Genomic DNA, 16,692 nt, shown 5'->3' with positions numbered 1-16,692 from the left:
TCCAAACCATATTATTACATTAAAAATCATGAAAAGGCTGCATATTTTTAAATGGTCTATATTGCAAAGTTGCTTGAAATTATGTTTACATTTTAAAAAGCTTTCCCTGTGTGTGGTTGGAGTTCCCCTTTAAAATAATCCCAAATAGCAGCACTAGATTCATATACCTCGCACAGTAATAAATCTTGCACAATAATAAACTGGACCTGTACGCCTCATTGCAAATCTTTATTAACTGCAAACAATTTTGCACAGAGGAGCAGCCTTCTATGGAATATGATGGACCTACTGGTAGCCAAGGAGCTTCATTCCATGGGGGTAACGGGTTCGGAGGGTCATGCACTTCTCTCTGTCAATGAAAATGCTGTTGGCCTTGTTGGCAATATCTTTTTCAAGGGACATTCTTGTATCTTCCAGATTTCTCAGGGATTGTTCAGAGTCTTCCAATTTCAACTTCAGAGCATCAAGGGAATCTGTAAGTTCTCCCACTTCGCTGACCAGCCTGAATAATAGTTACCAATAGTCAGTAGGGGTCTGGGATAAGTACTGAGAGTCTGAATAAGAACAGGTACGTATACTGCAAAGGAGGCCATACATGGGCAGATTTAAAGGAGAAGGAAAGGTAAAAAACTAAGTAAGCTTTACCAGAAACAGCAATGAGCACTCACAGAAATTCTGCATTGAGTTCTCTGTCAAAAGAAACAGGATTTCTTGTCTCTGTTTTCCTGTGCCAGAGTCTGCACAGCTCTCTCCTCTCCTGCTCCCCCCCCCACAAGAATGCTAAGAACTCCCTCCCCCCTTAGGAATGTGTTATCTGAACCAATCAGCAGGAAGCTTCCTCATATTCTTACACATTGCCCATGTACACGGGTCTTGGTGCAGGAGCGTGACATTATGGGAATTTTCTTTACACAGCTCAGCATTATTTTTCCTATGAGGCTTCTGATCATCTGAACAGGAGAAATATGGGGAGATCTAAGGGCACTATTGAGAGAACTGAAGGTATGCCTGCAGCTTGAGATTAACTCTTTATTAGCTTTATTAATAAAGAGCTTTATAGCTGCCTCTGTCACAAACCCCAACCTAAAAATGCAGAACAGCGATGCTCTGCATTTTTAGGTTGGGGATTGCGACAGGGGCAGTTTTTTAAGTTACAGAGTATGCGATACCGGGGGGGGGGGTGTCAAGGCAGGCCAGTTAAGGGGGCTTTAATAGCTGGGCGGGGGGTGTAGTTCTCCTTTAATAAGAGCAACCTCATCAATCTTCCGCCGCTTCAGCCAAGAACAATTGCTGCTTATTACGGTGCCTTGAAAATACTTTTGGAAAAAAAAGAAACTAACCTGTAAGAGAGAAAGCTGCCAAATCAATAGAAGGCAGAGTACAGCCCTACCTTATCTGCACATGGTCCCTGCACAGCTCAACATTAGGTCTGTACGATCTATCATGCAGCCTGGTCTGGGCAACCTTCAGCGGTGGAGACTTGTCATTAATGGCCTGCTTTAGAGCAGCAATGTTCTTCTCCTGACCTCCGATTTCCTCCAAGGTCTGTTTAAAGGGGAAAAAGACACTCAGACATTAGGCACTATATAACTTAGGAATACTCACATATTTGCAGTATGCACATTTTACATTACAGAATTAGCAGTGCAAATAGGGGTGCCCCTCATACTGAGCACAACTATAGCAGAAAGTAAGAAGAATGGAGAATAGCAGGTAATGTAGGCCATGATGGCAACTGCGGTGGAGAGATGTGATTCACTAACAGATACAGATCGCTCAGAGGAAGCCAGTTGGTGAAACGCGTCAGCGGTGGAGAGAGACGCCAAAGGGAGAACGCGAACGGAGAGATTTGCAAGCCAGGATCGAAGCGAGCACTGCAGATTGCATAAAGCAAGCAAGGATCCGACGCTGTTTATAAAAGGACTCCCAATGGGCGCAATTTTTATGGCATTTGTGAGTTTAAACTTTTAATATGTTTTAGAATAAAGTTTTAGGATTTTACACATGTCCATTGTATATTTGTCCAGCAGCAGGAGAAAGTGGAAAAAGAGAAGCTGGGAGCTATAGTTCTACCACGAGGGAATTTGATACAAGCTCCAAGACCATAGTGTTGGTCTGTAAGTATATGCACAATTGGTTAAGGATAAAAGGAAGTCACGGAAGAGTTTGAAATACGGAAATTCACTTATTTAAATAGACACGAACTTTAAACAATTTGCAGTGGATTGTATTTATGTGTTTTCACAGAAAAGTGAAGCAAATTTGGTAGTGGTGTTCACAAGATTTATTTTAGATATAAACACGTTTAAAGGGGTGATTATTAATATCATATTACTGTATTACGCTATATTTTTTTTTTCTTTTTAAATTTTATTTTACCCCATAAGACCTCATCTGGGAAGTCTGGACAGAGGAGGGCGCTCCAGAGTTAAGTATTTTTTGTTTAAACCGAAGCACAAGGTATCTGGAGTGGGCTATACATTTCATTCACACTAAAAAATTGTTTTGTTTCAGATACAGATCTATAGGCTGGACTGTTCTACTTTATTTCAGTGATGGATATATGTCTGTTTTGATCCCTCTCCACTTTGTGGTTCAAAATATGGTCTGGCCCAAAATGACTTAATATAACATGTATATAATAAGGAGTTTACCATTACCCTAGCCATATACCTGCGCATATGGCTTTTCTGGTTCACTGGGAATCAATCAGATTGTTGGCTGATATGGTCAGTCAAATACATGGTCCCACTGGCCATTAATGACCTAGTCCAATCATTAATCATTCAGGGGCCTCTTTCTCAGATTTTATGAGGAAAAGAGGTCCAGGGGGTCTGGACTCAAGGTGGGCAATATAGCGTGTCAACTAAGCCTGCTTATCTCTCTCACTCTCATCGTTAAGCCAGCCATGGGCATTCCAAACAGCAATGCAGTAAAGGGTATTTGATCTCTTTGTCTTGTTGGACACAGCCTATTATTTAAAGGGACTCTGTCATTATTTTTATGGTATACTGAGCTTTAAGAAGGAGCCAGCGCTACACATTAGAACTGCTTTCAGGTAACCTATTGTTTCTCCTACTCCCATGTAACTGGAGGAGTCACAAGCTGGACTTGGATTTCTTACTATTGAGTGCTATTCTGATACCTACTGGGAGCTGCTATCTTGCTCCCTTTCCCCCTGTTCTGCTGATCGGCTGCTGGGAGGCGGAGGAATAGCACTCCAACTTGCAGAGCAGCAGTAAAGTGTGACTGAAATTTATCAGAGCACAGGTCACATGGCTGTGACACCCTGGGAAATGAAGATGTCAATCAGATAGGTGTGATCGAGGGCCAGATCTGCATGTTGATGAGGTCCTCCATCTGATGGCATGCATAGTGGCAATGAAAATCCAGTCGTTTGGCCCGAGGGTCAAACAATTGGATCAACCCAATATCGCCCACCATAAGAAAGATCTGCTCATTTGGCAACCTCACCAAACAAATGGATCTTTCAATGTATGGCCGCCTTTAGTTCTGGCTGACAGTTTGAGATTAACACAGAGCAAGTAGTATGGGAGTCTGTGGAAGTCACTTTATGGCCAGTGGGTCTCCTTCACTGAGAAGCAGGTCAGCATTAAAGAGACAGGCTCTGATAAAGGGAACCTTACAATGTATAACAATCCTGTTACCTTTTTCAGGTGCATCTCCAGCTTCTGTTTCGCATCTTCCACCTCCCTGCATCGCTTTTCGAAGTCTACGGCAATGGCGGCAGACTGAGCTTCTAAGTCTTCACTGATGTCTTGAAGGATGCTGTCTATCAGTGAACGCAGGTTAATGGAGGCCATTCTCTCTCGTTCTGCTTTATATATGTTTTCATGGGTATACTGAGCCCAAGACTCTGGAGTGGAAGTGCTGAAAGAACATTAAAAAAATGACAAATAATTCCAATGGCTAATATTATTTTCCCAAAGATCTACATATGAAAACAGACTGACTGATCAGTCCAAGGGCTGCTGTTGGTGTCTTGTAGTCGCTGGTGAGAGATTATAATACAAAAACTAACCCAAAAGCTGAAGAGGTTGGGTTGGAAACATCTAAAGGTTTGAAACAGCCCTAAAAAACTGTGTCATTCCCTATGGGTGTCTTAGTTCTCTGGCATCTAGGACCCATTAAACCAGTTTTATTTCTGCTGTTACATTCATTTTTAGGTGAACCTATAGTGTATTGCAGTGATCCCCAACCACTGGCTCGGGGGCAACATGTTGCTCCCCAACCCCTTGGATGTTGCTCTCAGTGCCCCCAAACCAGGTAGTTATTTTGAATTCCTGACTTGGGGGCAAGTTTTGGTGCTTGTGTTGCTCTCCAAGTCTTTTTACATTTGACTGTGGCTCACGAGTAAAAAAAGGGACCCCTGGTGTATTGGGTATAATCTTACTGCATCAACACTACATTTAATAACATGTATTTAAATAAAATAAATTCTTACAGATGTCTCCATGAAATCACAGGTATTTTACAATATGCAGTGTTACTGGTGCAATGAGGCAACTGGAGTGGCAGAAAAATAGCCCTGGTAACTTTAGAGGGTTGAAATTCTAGAGCAGAGAGGGCATTGGTCAGCCACCTCAGGGTGGTACGTTTCCTACACAGGGACTGCTTAGTACTATTCTAAGTGGGGGCAGCTGAACAATTATACAGACAGGCTGCGGGAGCCCTCTCTGAGCCACTGGCACTTGCCTTGAGCAGAACAACTATAGCTGCCCATCTGGTGGTGTATGGCAAGTCAGGGCTGCTTCCATGGATAATTCTGTGATTCTGGTGGAGGATTATATGTTCTGATTAAAATTTCCATTGCTTGGCTGAAAAGAAGTATAGAGGAGCCACAGACCTTGTGCAACGATAAATATGTGGGGCTTAAAAAAACCTGCTAAGAGAGGGCTTATTAATGACCTGGGTGCATTAGATAATGTTATTATGTAGAAAAAGGCTTTCCTACCTTTTGCAACACAATACAGAACCTGAGGATGACCCTATGCCCCTTATAAAAACATACCATCGCCCACTTGGATAGAGGCCCCTTTGCACTGCTGGCATTAAGTCACTTTTTACAGGCACCCACTCTGACTTCATGGCAGCACAGGGGAAAGTAACACAAAACTTATGGCCAACTCATGGTGTTTAGCTCCTGTGTGATATCTGTGCCGCCCACCACCTTAACAAAATAAGCCCCACTGGCCATCATTTCCTCCAGTTTCATATGATCTTCTTCAGTGCCACTTGTGGGAAGAAACTGGGACTGTGAGATTATGGGCTGACTTGTGAAAAGTTTGTGAACAATTCTTTCCTTACTGTGAGGCTTCTCATCTGAATGAGACTAACATTTCTCCAAGATAGGTCTGGGCAGAAATGCTCTGTAAATGCTCATGCAGGGTGCGGCAGGTTGATGTGACTATATATATAAATTCTCTTCACTGTTACATTTAAACAACTGTCAGTATTTATGTTTCCTTTGTAAGAGGTACCTGCAAGTTGATTTATATTTTTCTCTAATGCTACAGTGACACCTGCAGGTCTTTCTTTAAAAATAAAAAAAAGTTTCTAAACCAGAAATCAGTGCAGAATAATTGCACAAACCCACAGCCTAACGCATTTCAATTTTATTTTAAATTTAAACAGTGTCATCCTGACACCCAGGTCCCCTCTATGCACCAGTAGATATTATATGTACTATGTGCTATGGCCCTTAGTTTTAAGCACCATGTTAGCAAATACATTCCATCTTCCCATAACAGAGCCCTTTTGTGCACATTTGTTCCTTGTGGTGGTAAAATGGCTTACTATCAAGCTTCCCCCTGTCATTATGCCAGAATGGTTTAACGCGGCTTTAACTCCTGCCTGGCTACACTTACTTGTCTTCATATTTAGAGGAGTTGCGATGAAACTGGATGTCGGTGCTCTGGTTGTTGTATCTTCCACATTTGTCATCAAACTCATAGGCTTCCACCTTATCCGAATAGTCCATCTCCAGGTTTTCCTTAGCATCTCGATTCTGCCTGCAAGGGAAAAAATGCATTTGATAAAAACATAATCATTCCTGCTCTTATCCAAAAGAAACTATGATATAAGTGGCAAAACTGGCACCATATCTAGCAACCAATCATCAAATAGCATTTGTTGGGGTTCTGATATTACAAATTCAAAATACAAAAGCTGATTTACTTACTTGAATACAGCATTGCTCAAACTACTCAAGGGACAAGGACGAAGGTGATTCCTGAGAGTCCAGTAACAACCAGCAGGGCAAAGATCCTACAAGTTGGCTGCCCACAACATAGCTACCCCATGTTATAACTAAACCTGCTGCAATATACATCTTGAAGCAATTACCGTATCTGCTGAACTGTTTGATCCAGGGTCCTTTTCAGAAGTTCTTGAACATTTCGGATCAGGTCCACCTCCTAAATGAGGCAAAAATAGTTTTCCTTAATACCTTTCAACCTCCTCCGCCCTCCCAAACAATAATAATAATGACTGCTGAGCTTGCCCCAGTTCATAGAAACCTAACATCTGTTAAATCTGGGAGTCAAGTCTCCCTGCACAGAAGAGCGGCCATTTCATTGGATAATAGGTCAACCCATACTGACAAATGTCTTGTCTAAACCACACACAGACCCAGGGACCCTCCCCAACTTGACATGGGGTCCCTCTCACTTGTATAACTCACTGTATGAACTATTTCATTTGGGGGTGCCCAGTCTATGTGCAGCCCCTTTACAGCCTGATGAATGCTCTTCCCACAGTCAGCCCCTAACTATGCAGGAACCCAGTTACCCTAGTCAGGTATTTCCAGCCTGGGCCAGTCCGGCTGCTACTGACCTACAACTCATTATACCATTACTATACTGAAGGTGCTGCAGGCCCTGGGGAGCCACAGATAGAGGGGCCCTTAGCAGCGCAGACAGGTTTGGAAGATAAAGGGGGGGGGGTACCTAAATCAGCAACTTTCAAATCCCAGCTTCCACTAACTCCCAGACATATATATAGAACATATCTTTCCCCAAAGCAATATATGTTCTTTGTAATCTCACTAAATGTAATCCACCTATGGGGCCACTACGAACCTAGGGCCCCAGTCTTTACCCACTGATCAATTCATTCACCCTCGCTTGTACACAATGATAGATAAGGGCAGGACTGGCAATCTGTGGGTTCTGACAAATGCCAGAGGGGCTGCTGTAAGATGCCATAGACAGTCACTATTTATTGGGCCGGTGGGGGGCTGTTTGGGCCTCTGTGTACTTACACTGCCAGAGCCTATTTTGAGTCCCAGTTCAGACCTGGTACCAATGCCTTGTGCCCCACTAAGGGACCCCTCCCATACCTGCCTCTACATGAATAGACTGACCCCCCCCTCCTTTCCCTGGGGGCCTGTCTGTACCCACTAATAATACCTGTAGTATGTACAGACTGATGACCCCCTAAGCCTCTCACTGGCCCCGCCCCCATTACCTTGAGAAGTTCCAGCTCCACCTCATCCCTGACCAGCTCGGAGCCCCGCCTCCTGTCCCGGCACTTCAGATTATCTGTGGCGATGCTGAAGGGGATGTTGGTGGCATCCAAGGCTCTCTCCAGCCGGCCCTTCTGTTGCACCAGCAGCTGGGTCTCGGCCTCCACATCCCGGATCTCCCGGGCCAGCTCCGACTTCCAGAAGTGAATATCCAGCAGCCTCTCCCCCAGGCTCTTGGTACAGTCCGCCTGGGAACGCTGGGCCCGGGCTTCTGTCTCCGTTACAAGCTGCTTGGCCTCATGCCTCCCTGTCTCCGACTGGTCCCGGTCCGAGAAGGCCCGGTAGAAGGTGGCCAGGTTGCCCTGCTGCCATTCTTCATGCAGGTACTTGGCTGTACGGAAGCCGGCAGTGGCCAGACCGGAGGAGGAGTACGGGCCCGTGTTCTGCGCCACCTGAGGCGACTGCACCGGAAGGCTTGTCGCAGGGACCGACTGTGGGGCCAGCGGACGGGATACAAGTATCTGAGAGGACATGTCGGTCGTAAGTTTCCAGAGTCTGATAGGGACACTGCTCATGTGTCACCATAGCAACGCGGGTATACAGGGAGCCTGTGCGGCGTCCCATTGCTAAGCAACACATTCCCAGCCAGCCAGCCAGCCAATACTGAGGAACCAGTAAGGGCGGAGCTTTCAGAGAGTCAGATTCTGTGAGGCCGGAAGCCTATTGAGCGTATGATTAGCAGCTGATATGCTGGAATGGAAGCCTTTACCTGCAGGCAAAGGGGTTTGTCCCGCTGCTCTATTCTGCCCGCCCTATCAGTGCAGTTCCCTGGGGAATACAAGTGCGGTCACATGACAGCAGGGAGAGCAGCACAAACAGCAGGGCATTAAGTAGCAGCACAGTGTGTGACAAATAAACTGCCCCTAGGTTTTCTATAGCAATATGGCCAGCTATTGCCTCTGTTCCCAGACACCTTCATCTCAGTTCCCCTGTCTCTATGTACCCAGTGTATTCACCCTGGCACTTTTCCATTTCACAGTACCTTCCCCTCCCCCACCAAACTTTCCCTGCCTGCCCACCCCCCAGCTGAGCCCCAAGCTGGCACTGCCCTCCCCCCAGCTGAGCCCCAGGCTGGCACTGCCCTCCCCCCAGCTGAGCCCCAGGCTGGCACTGCCCTCCCCCCAGCTGAGCCCCAGGCTGGCACTGCCCTCCCCCCAGCTGAGCCCCAGGCTGGCACTGCCCTCCCCCCAGCTGAGCCCCAAGCTGGCACTGCCCTCCCCCCAGCTGAGCCCCAAGCTGGCACTGCCCTCCCCCCAGCTGAGCCAAGCTGGCACTGCCCTCCCCCCAGCTGAGCCCCAAGCTGGCACTGCCCTCCCCCCAGCTGAGCCCCAGGCTGGCACTGCCCTCCCCCCAGCTGAGCCCCAGGCTGGCACTGCCCTCCCCCCAGCTGAGCCCCAGGCTGGCACTGCCCTCCCCCCAGCTGAGCCCCAAGCTGGCACTGCCCTCCCCCCAGCTGAGCCCCAAGCTGGCACTGCCCTCCCCCCAGCTGAGCCCCAGGCTGGCACTGCCCTCCCCCCAGCTGAGCCCCAGGCTGGCACTGCCCTCCCCCCAGCTGAGCCCCAAGCTGGCACTGCCCTCCCCCCAGCTGAGCCCCAAGCTGGCACTGCCCTCCCCCCAGCTGAGCCCCAGGCTGGCACTGCCCTCCCCCCAGCTGAGCCCCAGGCTGGCACTGCCCTCCCCCCAGCTGAGCCCCAAGCTGGCACTGCCCTCCCCCCAGCTGAGCCCCAAGCTGGCACTGCCCTTCCCCCAGCTGAGCCCCAAGCTGGCACTGCCCTCCCCCCAGCTGAGCCCCAAGCTGGCACTGCCCTCCCCCCAGCTGAGCCCCAGGCTGGCACTGCCCTCCCCCCAGCTGAGCCCCAAGCTGGCACTGCCCTCCCCCAGCTGAGCCCCAAGCTGGCACTGCCCTCCCCCCAGCTGAGCCCCAAGCTGGCACTGCCCTCCCCCCAGCTGAGCCCCAAGCTGGCACTGCCCTCCCCCCAGCTGAGCCCCAAGCTGGCACTGCCCTCCCCCAGCTGAGCCCCAAGCTGGCACTGCCCTCCCCCCAGCTGAGCCCCAAGCTGGCACTGCCCTCCCCCCAGCTGAGCCCCAAGCTGGCACTGCCCTCCCCCCAGCTGAGCCCCAAGCTGGCACTGCCCTCCCCCCAGCTGAGCCCCAAGTTGGCACTGCCCTTCCCCCAGCTGAGCCCCAAGCTGGCACTGCCCTTCCCCCAGCTGAGCCCCAAGCTGGCACTGCCCTCCCCCCAGCTGAGCCCCAAGCTGGCACTGCCCTCCCCCCAGCTGAGCCCCAAGCTGGCACTGCCCTCCCCCCAGCTGAGCCCCAAGTTGGCACTGCCCTTCCCCCAGATGAGCCCCAAGCTGGCACTGCCCTCCCCCCAGCTGAGCCCCAAGCTGGCACTGCCCTCCCCCCAGCTGAGCCCCAAGTTGGCACTGCCCTTCCCCCAGCTGAGCCCCAAGCTGGCACTGCCCTTCCCCCAGCTGAGCCCCAAGCTGGCACTGCCCTCCCCCCAGCTGAGCCCCAAGCTGGCACTGCCCTCCCCCCAGCTGAGCCCCAGGCTGGCACTGCCCCACCAACTTGCTAATCATTTCTGCCTCTCCTATGTGTTTAATCATTTATGTAGCACCTAATATATTCCACCAGGTATGTAACTGTAGACAAACAGTTTCATTAAAAAAACAACAACTTATTCCTGAAGTTAAAAACTGCGACTACGTTCATCCTGCTATAACTTGTGGGGGTATTATACATGGAATTGCCACTGTGTCATTTTGCTGCGTTCTGAGGTATTATACATGGAATTGGCACCGTATTCATCCTGAGTTTTGTGAGAATTATAAATTAAATTTGCGTTCATTTTAACCCTTATGTTTCATTGTCTATCACTGTGTTTGATGTGCCTGTCCTTGTATATAATAATCCATACTGTGTATAATGTGCTTGGGGGGGTCACTACTCACTGCCTGTGCTTGTATATTATAATTTTTACTGTGTATAATTTGCTTGGGTTGTCACTTGCTCACTGTATAGAATTTTATGTGTTTATCCAATGTCGCTCACTGAATAATGTACTAGAGATGCTATTTCTGATCAGATTTCCCTTTATTATGTGGTGGTTCCTGTTTAATGTGCTCTGACTAATACCCAACCCTTCTACTCCAGCTGCTGTTCAACTACAGCTCCTCAGCAAAATGTATTCTGTGGGTTTTGTCTGAGAATGATGAGATTTGTGGTTTAGAAAAAGTAAAAATAGATGTTTAGTTATATTCACTGAGGGCATATCTGTAAAATGAGGTGAGGTTTATAGGGAGTGTGTCCTCCAAAGTAGGCATGGTCTAAAAAGGATTTCGCTCTGAAAATATGGTCACCTTACCCCAATCTCCATTCGTATAAAGCTGTGGCCTCCCCATATTAAATACTACTTCCTGCGCCGACATCATTTTCTGTATCGTTACGGGAAAAGGAGCGGCAGTAACTGGGGTGGATGTGCATTAAATGGCGATTGTAATCCACAAACATAGCTGGTGGGGTTCTTGTCCAACAGGACTTTTTGCCTGGCCAGATTGATATCTGAATAAATGGCAGTGAGATATCAACATGGAAGTGATCATTTTGGATCCAGTATATGGACCAACAGGCTTGGGAATTAAGTTATTAATGATCACTTGGCCCCTGATACCCCCTGTATGGGCACCTTTAAAGAGATATTGTCAACTAAATACTGCAATTTATTAAGACCTGAAAACAATGAGTGATGTTTATTTAAAGTTGTGTTCCCCCCCTACCCTTATCTCCACCCTTGCATCCCAGGTAATATCATTAGAACTCCCTATATGCTGAATGCCTAAATGGACTTTTCTAGAAAACCCAACTAGTCAACCTGACAAAGCTTCCTGAAACATGAAATCAGTACACAAATTTCTTTAGTATGATTTTTTATTTAATGTTAACCATTGCACAATATAATATACAAAATTGTAACATATTATTTACATTAAAGGGGAACTAAACCCCCCACAGGCAAGAGTTCATATAGGAGCCATCTTGTGGATCTTCAAATCCTTTTCTTTTCCTTTGCAGACGGATGGAGCCTTCTGGCGCAGATCCTCTTCTTTCCCTTCGCAGACGGATGGAGCCTTCTGGCACAGATCCTCTTCTTTCCCTTCGCAGACGGATGGAGCCTTCTGGCGCAGGTCCTCTTCTTTCCCTTCGCAGACGGATGGAGCCTTCTGGCGCAGATCCTCTTCTTTCCCTTCGCAGACGGATGGAGCCTTCTGGCGCAGATCCTCTTCTTTCCCTTCGCAGACGGATGGAGCCTTCTGGCACATTGGCAGTCGGCGCTAATCCCAGACTAGCTCCAACTGCGCATGCCTGGAAAGTAAGTTTTCTGGATACGTAACGGTGCCATAGCCAAGAGGAACGTCTCTGTGAAGTCTTTCTGTAGGTCAACTCTCAAGTCTCTTGTTTGAAGGTCTCCTGTGAGGTTCCTGGATATTTATAACATTTCCTACTCCGTTCCCCTTGTTTGTATTTGAGCAGGCCTGCCCGCTACTTGTGCCCAGGGCCCATTGTATTTCCAGCAGCAGCGCTTCAACTGGCACATGACTTGTATGAAAGGGCATCAGGGATTCCATCCAGTTGTGTCTGTTCCTTGGTGTGGCTCTGTGTGACTCTTTGTGTGATTTCTGTATCCATTGGAACAGTCCCAGTATCCAACTTGTATCCCTTCTACTGGCCAGTTCGGCAGTACGGTTTGTTTCTCTTGCTGCCGCTGTGCCCGTGCCTTATATAACGTAGGCAATGCTAATCTTATGGCTGCTCATTGGCATTTTCTTGGCCCATTGGAGGTTCATTTCAGTTCTGCTCGTAGCAATAGCCTCCCACATTGCCTATCTGGATAGCAGCCTCTCATTTTCCATAACTCAGTGCTGGGCATTCTTGGGCCACGGCCTTTCCTGGCAAAACTGTTATTCGCCAAGGAGAAAGTCTCTAGAATATTCCTGAAGTGATTCTATAGGCCAGTTCTCATTCTCTTTGGTTCTCGGACCTTTATAAATTCTCCTCCGCATTTGCGCTTGTGCGCCTTGGAGCCCGGAGTCCTGTCCGCAAGCCGCCTCACTACTTGTGCACAGGGACCATTGCATTTCCACCAGTGGCGCTTCAGTGACTCGTATTCTCGATCGAAATCATGATAGACCTATAAAATAACAACAGAAATATCATGGAACCTGACACATTAATAAGAATAATGAATAAAATAATAATAGAAATTAATGGTACAATACAATATAATGTATAAGTGTGTGTATGTATATACTGTATATATACGGAACCACTTACCGTAATATTTGTGCCACTTTCTCTATTGATTCGCTCCATGTGAAAATGAAAGGTTGCGCCATGATCTATATCACTTGTTCCTCTGACTCGCTGGTAGTAGTGGATCATTTCATGCAGGAGCGTCTGTAGGGTGAGAAACAGCCCCAATGTTACTTGTTCTGCCTTCATGTATAGAAAATGCATCACATCTTTGCAGGCAAACCCATGTCTATTCATAGATATTACATGCACACATCTGATTCCACCTGATACATCACCTAGGCCAGGGCTGCCCAACTAGAGGCCTGCGGGCCATATGCAGCCTTCCTAAGGGTTTTAATGGGGGCACAAACCAATGCTGTATTAGAGCTAACTGCCAGGGAGCCATTTGTTTAGTTTAGATACAGTATAGACTATTAGACTATATCTTCTGCTCTCTCTCTAGGGGATATTGGTGCAGTCCATGCTATGTCCCTAACTGACCACCATAGTTTCCCAGCAGCACCAGCACTTGGCCAGTTTGTATTTACTACAAAAATACACAAGAAAAACAGAAAAAGAGAAAAAAACTTACTTCCACTGTATTTTTCCTTGGCCGTAAATCAAGGAGAGGTTTGTTCAGGCGAATTCTGCATTTTCCACTTATATTATCTTGGATGCAGATGCCCGCAGTGCTGGAAAAAAAAATAATGCAGATTTGAGAAGTGTTTACTTGTGTGACTGCAGGGCTGTGATTGGCTCTCCCCCTCCTACTGTGCCTCTGGCAGGGACTGTAAGGACACACCCACCCCAGAGAAGATCTATGGGGAGCTCCAATAAAGTTTAAACCTTTAGCCCAGAGTGAAACCAGCACCATATAGTATTCATTATTGCCTACAAGTTTAGGGGGCAGTCACTTATCCTATGTGTCTCTTTTAACAGAAAACTATCGGCTCTGCACATACAGATCTCCCCCTCCTGTGCACCTTACCAGGCTGGGGAAGTTGGGGGGAAGCTGTAAAGCAGTGACAGTGACACAGATTGTCCCCCAAGGTCTATTAACAACAAACCCCATTAGTTCCTGACTTACATGCATAACCTGTTACTCCATTTGAGGTCAATTGGCGGCAACAGTCCACGAAAGAATCTCTTATTAAAGTCGTCAAATAGGGCGTGGATATCAGGTTTGGGGTCCAGCACCTCCCAATATGGATCCACAACCGACAGCTGCTCAATAGCTGGCTCAGTCACACCAGGATCCCCATCAGTCTGACAAGCCACAGAACGCTTTTCACGAGACTGAGAAGTTACATTGTCGGTAGAATGATGAATTGAAGAAAAATCAGGTGAATATTGTGTTGAAATCTGCTCCGAAGAGCAACTCGGCGATGAGAAAAACAAGCCCATCCTCCTCCAGCTTGTGTCTCTCTAGGGCAGTTGGTACCAACTGACGATTTCTTTGGGGGCAGTTGGCTCTCCTATGATGCAGTTGTGAGGTCATGTGATGTTTGTTTACACTGTGAGCGCTGCAGGGGCCACATTGTGACAGCGCACTCCTGCTCACTGCAGCAACAACTTTTAAGGCCTTAGTTACTACTTATGGCTACAGTGGAAATGTGCAAGCGATTGGTATACATGTAACACTCACACCTATATACACTGAGTAACTTTACATTACTTTGCAGCTTGTGCTGTTACTGTGGGACGGTGACAATATATTGTATGGGGTGAAAAGATTTGGCAGATTGCATTGTTGTTCCAAAGTTTATTTGGGTTATTACCCATGATGCTGTAACAGTTGGTCTTGCCCATGTAGTGCAACATTAAGGTTGGGCACTGGCCTGGGTTAGCAATTATATTCACTGGGAAAATGCATCCTTGTTCAATAAAGGGGTTGTTAATAGACCTTGGGGGAGCATCTGTCGGTTGTGGATCCATATTGGGAGGTGCTGGACCCCAAACCGGATATCCACGTCCTATTTGACAACTTTAATAAGAGATTCTTTCGTGGACTGTTACCGCCAATTGACCTCAAATGGAGTAACAGGTTATGCATGTAAGTCAGGAACTAATGGGGTTTGTTGTTAATAGACCTTGGGGGACAATCTGTGTACTTAGTCATAGGCAGTTCAAACCCCATAGGTCCCAAAACATAAATTTAAGCAGACGATAATCCCGCTCCTCATTGAAAACATCATTTCTTAAAGTGACACTACCAGAAAAAAGATTTTACAAATACGTTAACAGGGTTCTGTATAAAGTATATTAAAACAGTTAAAATCACAGGAATTATTATACACTGTCCATTAGATGTATCTCAACAGCCACATATTAAAATCATATATTCAAAGATATTTAAGAAGACATATTAAAATTCAACACTTTGCTATTAAAAATATAAGACTTTCAAAAAAAATTCTATTTATTGATGATAATATTAAGTTATTGTGAAAATAAATAGAAAATAAAAATAGAAAAAGTGCTTAAATATATGCTTTGGAACTAGAACTGCCTATGACTAAGTACCGTTGGGGTACGAAATGCGTAAGGCGGTATGTTTTGGGGTTTGTATGTTTTTATTATGGATTTTCAAATAAAAATTTGATTTTTCTTTTTGATTTTTGATTTTTTGTTAAGTTCTTAAAGCTCCCAACTCCAATTGCAGGAACAGAGAACAGGGAGCCGGATTTACACAGATCAGCTGGGATTCTCATTGGGGGATTTTTTGCATCTTAAAGCAGCCGCTGTCTGTGGGGATTTGGGGAAAATTTTATAAAAATGTTCTTGTGCAATATTTAGGAATACAACCCTGATGTTGCTGGACTGCAGCTCCCAGCATGCCTCTACCTTCATTTTGCAGCAAGGTTTACATCCCCTTTTAATATAATTTCCAAAGATACTTTGTTCAGGTTATGTACCATACAGGACCTGTAATCCAGATGCTTGGTAGGTAGTGGGGGGGTGGGTAGTAGGCAGCTGGGGGTACGAGTAGGGATAGTTGTGGGACACCCTAGTTATGTCAGTGCTGATACCTGTACACAGATTGCACTATAAGAGTGAACAATGCGCCTCACTTACTGCCATATATATATATCCGCCTTAACGTTTGCCGTTTTTTTTAACCATTTTTCTACGCAGCGACTTCCATCAGAATTTACTCCCTTCCTGAACTTTTCCCATTGTTTTTAATGGCTCACTTGGGTCTCAGGTGGTTTCAAATGAATGGCGGATAAATACCGCAACGCCATACGGAGAAATACTGTACACAGCTTTATGAATAAGGCATTTTTTTTTTTTGACACTGACTTTTTCCCATGTAAATCATTTAGTAGATAAGCCCCTCATGTCCAATGGCTTCATACACTTCCATGTCTGCAAAGAACGAGGGAGAGCACTTTTATTCTGAAATTCCCCCTATCCCTGAAAGGAAACCTTTTATCCAAAATTCTGATTCCGCCGAAGCAGCTACATGTAATTAGGGGAACATTGCTTCGAGCACAAATGATCTCTATCAGAGGGATCAAAGGTATTGGAATGAGAAACGACTGCTGGGAAATAAAGCGCATTAAATTGCTTTATATAAAGATTAAAGTGGGCCAACCGTACGAAGGGCTTTCATCTATGGCAAATAAGCCCCCCTAAGCCTGTTTAACTGGCACCCCTACCCGCTGTCACTTTGCATTCACTCCTGCATATAGAGATACAGGTATGCTGCTTGTTATCCAGAATGCTTGGGTTTTTTGGATAAGGGGTCTTATCTGATTGGGGTCCCTATACACTACCTTTACTAAAGTCCTTTAAACATGAAATAAACTCAATAGGATTGCTTGGCCGCCAATATGGATTTATGCAGC

General features: G+C 46.3%; 2 protein-coding genes across 2 annotated transcripts; both read right to left on the bottom strand.

Annotated features, from left to right (window-relative positions):
• Positions 1-214: 214 nt before the first annotated feature.
• On the bottom strand, positions 215-8,033 carry tekt4 (tektin 4). The gene is given in 6 exon segments (NM_001126596.1): positions 215-502; positions 1,391-1,545; positions 3,669-3,891; positions 5,889-6,032; positions 6,367-6,437; positions 7,489-8,033. Coding segments are annotated over 6 exon segments (1,341 nt in total). The 5' UTR covers positions 8,020-8,033; the 3' UTR covers positions 215-285.
• Positions 8,034-12,535: 4,502 nt separating this feature from the next.
• Positions 12,536-14,725, bottom strand: LOC116407743 (sprT-like domain-containing protein Spartan). The gene is made up of 4 exons (XM_031893676.1): positions 13,929-14,725; positions 13,434-13,533; positions 12,881-13,003; positions 12,536-12,737 (listed from the first exon to the last, which is right to left on the bottom strand). The coding sequence occupies exons 1-4, from the start codon at positions 14,243-14,245 to the stop codon at positions 12,552-12,554; spliced, it is 726 nt and encodes a 241-aa protein (XP_031749536.1). The 5' UTR covers positions 14,246-14,725; the 3' UTR covers positions 12,536-12,551.
• Between the last annotated feature and the right edge of the window lie 1,967 nt (positions 14,726-16,692).

The sequence above is a fragment of the Xenopus tropicalis genome, chromosome 9, assembly GCF_000004195.4.
Source record: "Xenopus tropicalis strain Nigerian chromosome 9, UCB_Xtro_10.0, whole genome shotgun sequence".
NCBI classification, from domain to species: Eukaryota; Metazoa; Chordata; class Amphibia; order Anura; family Pipidae; genus Xenopus; species Xenopus tropicalis.
Note: the sequence above shows the minus strand (reverse complement) of the source record. Positions and strands in the feature narration are given on the sequence as shown.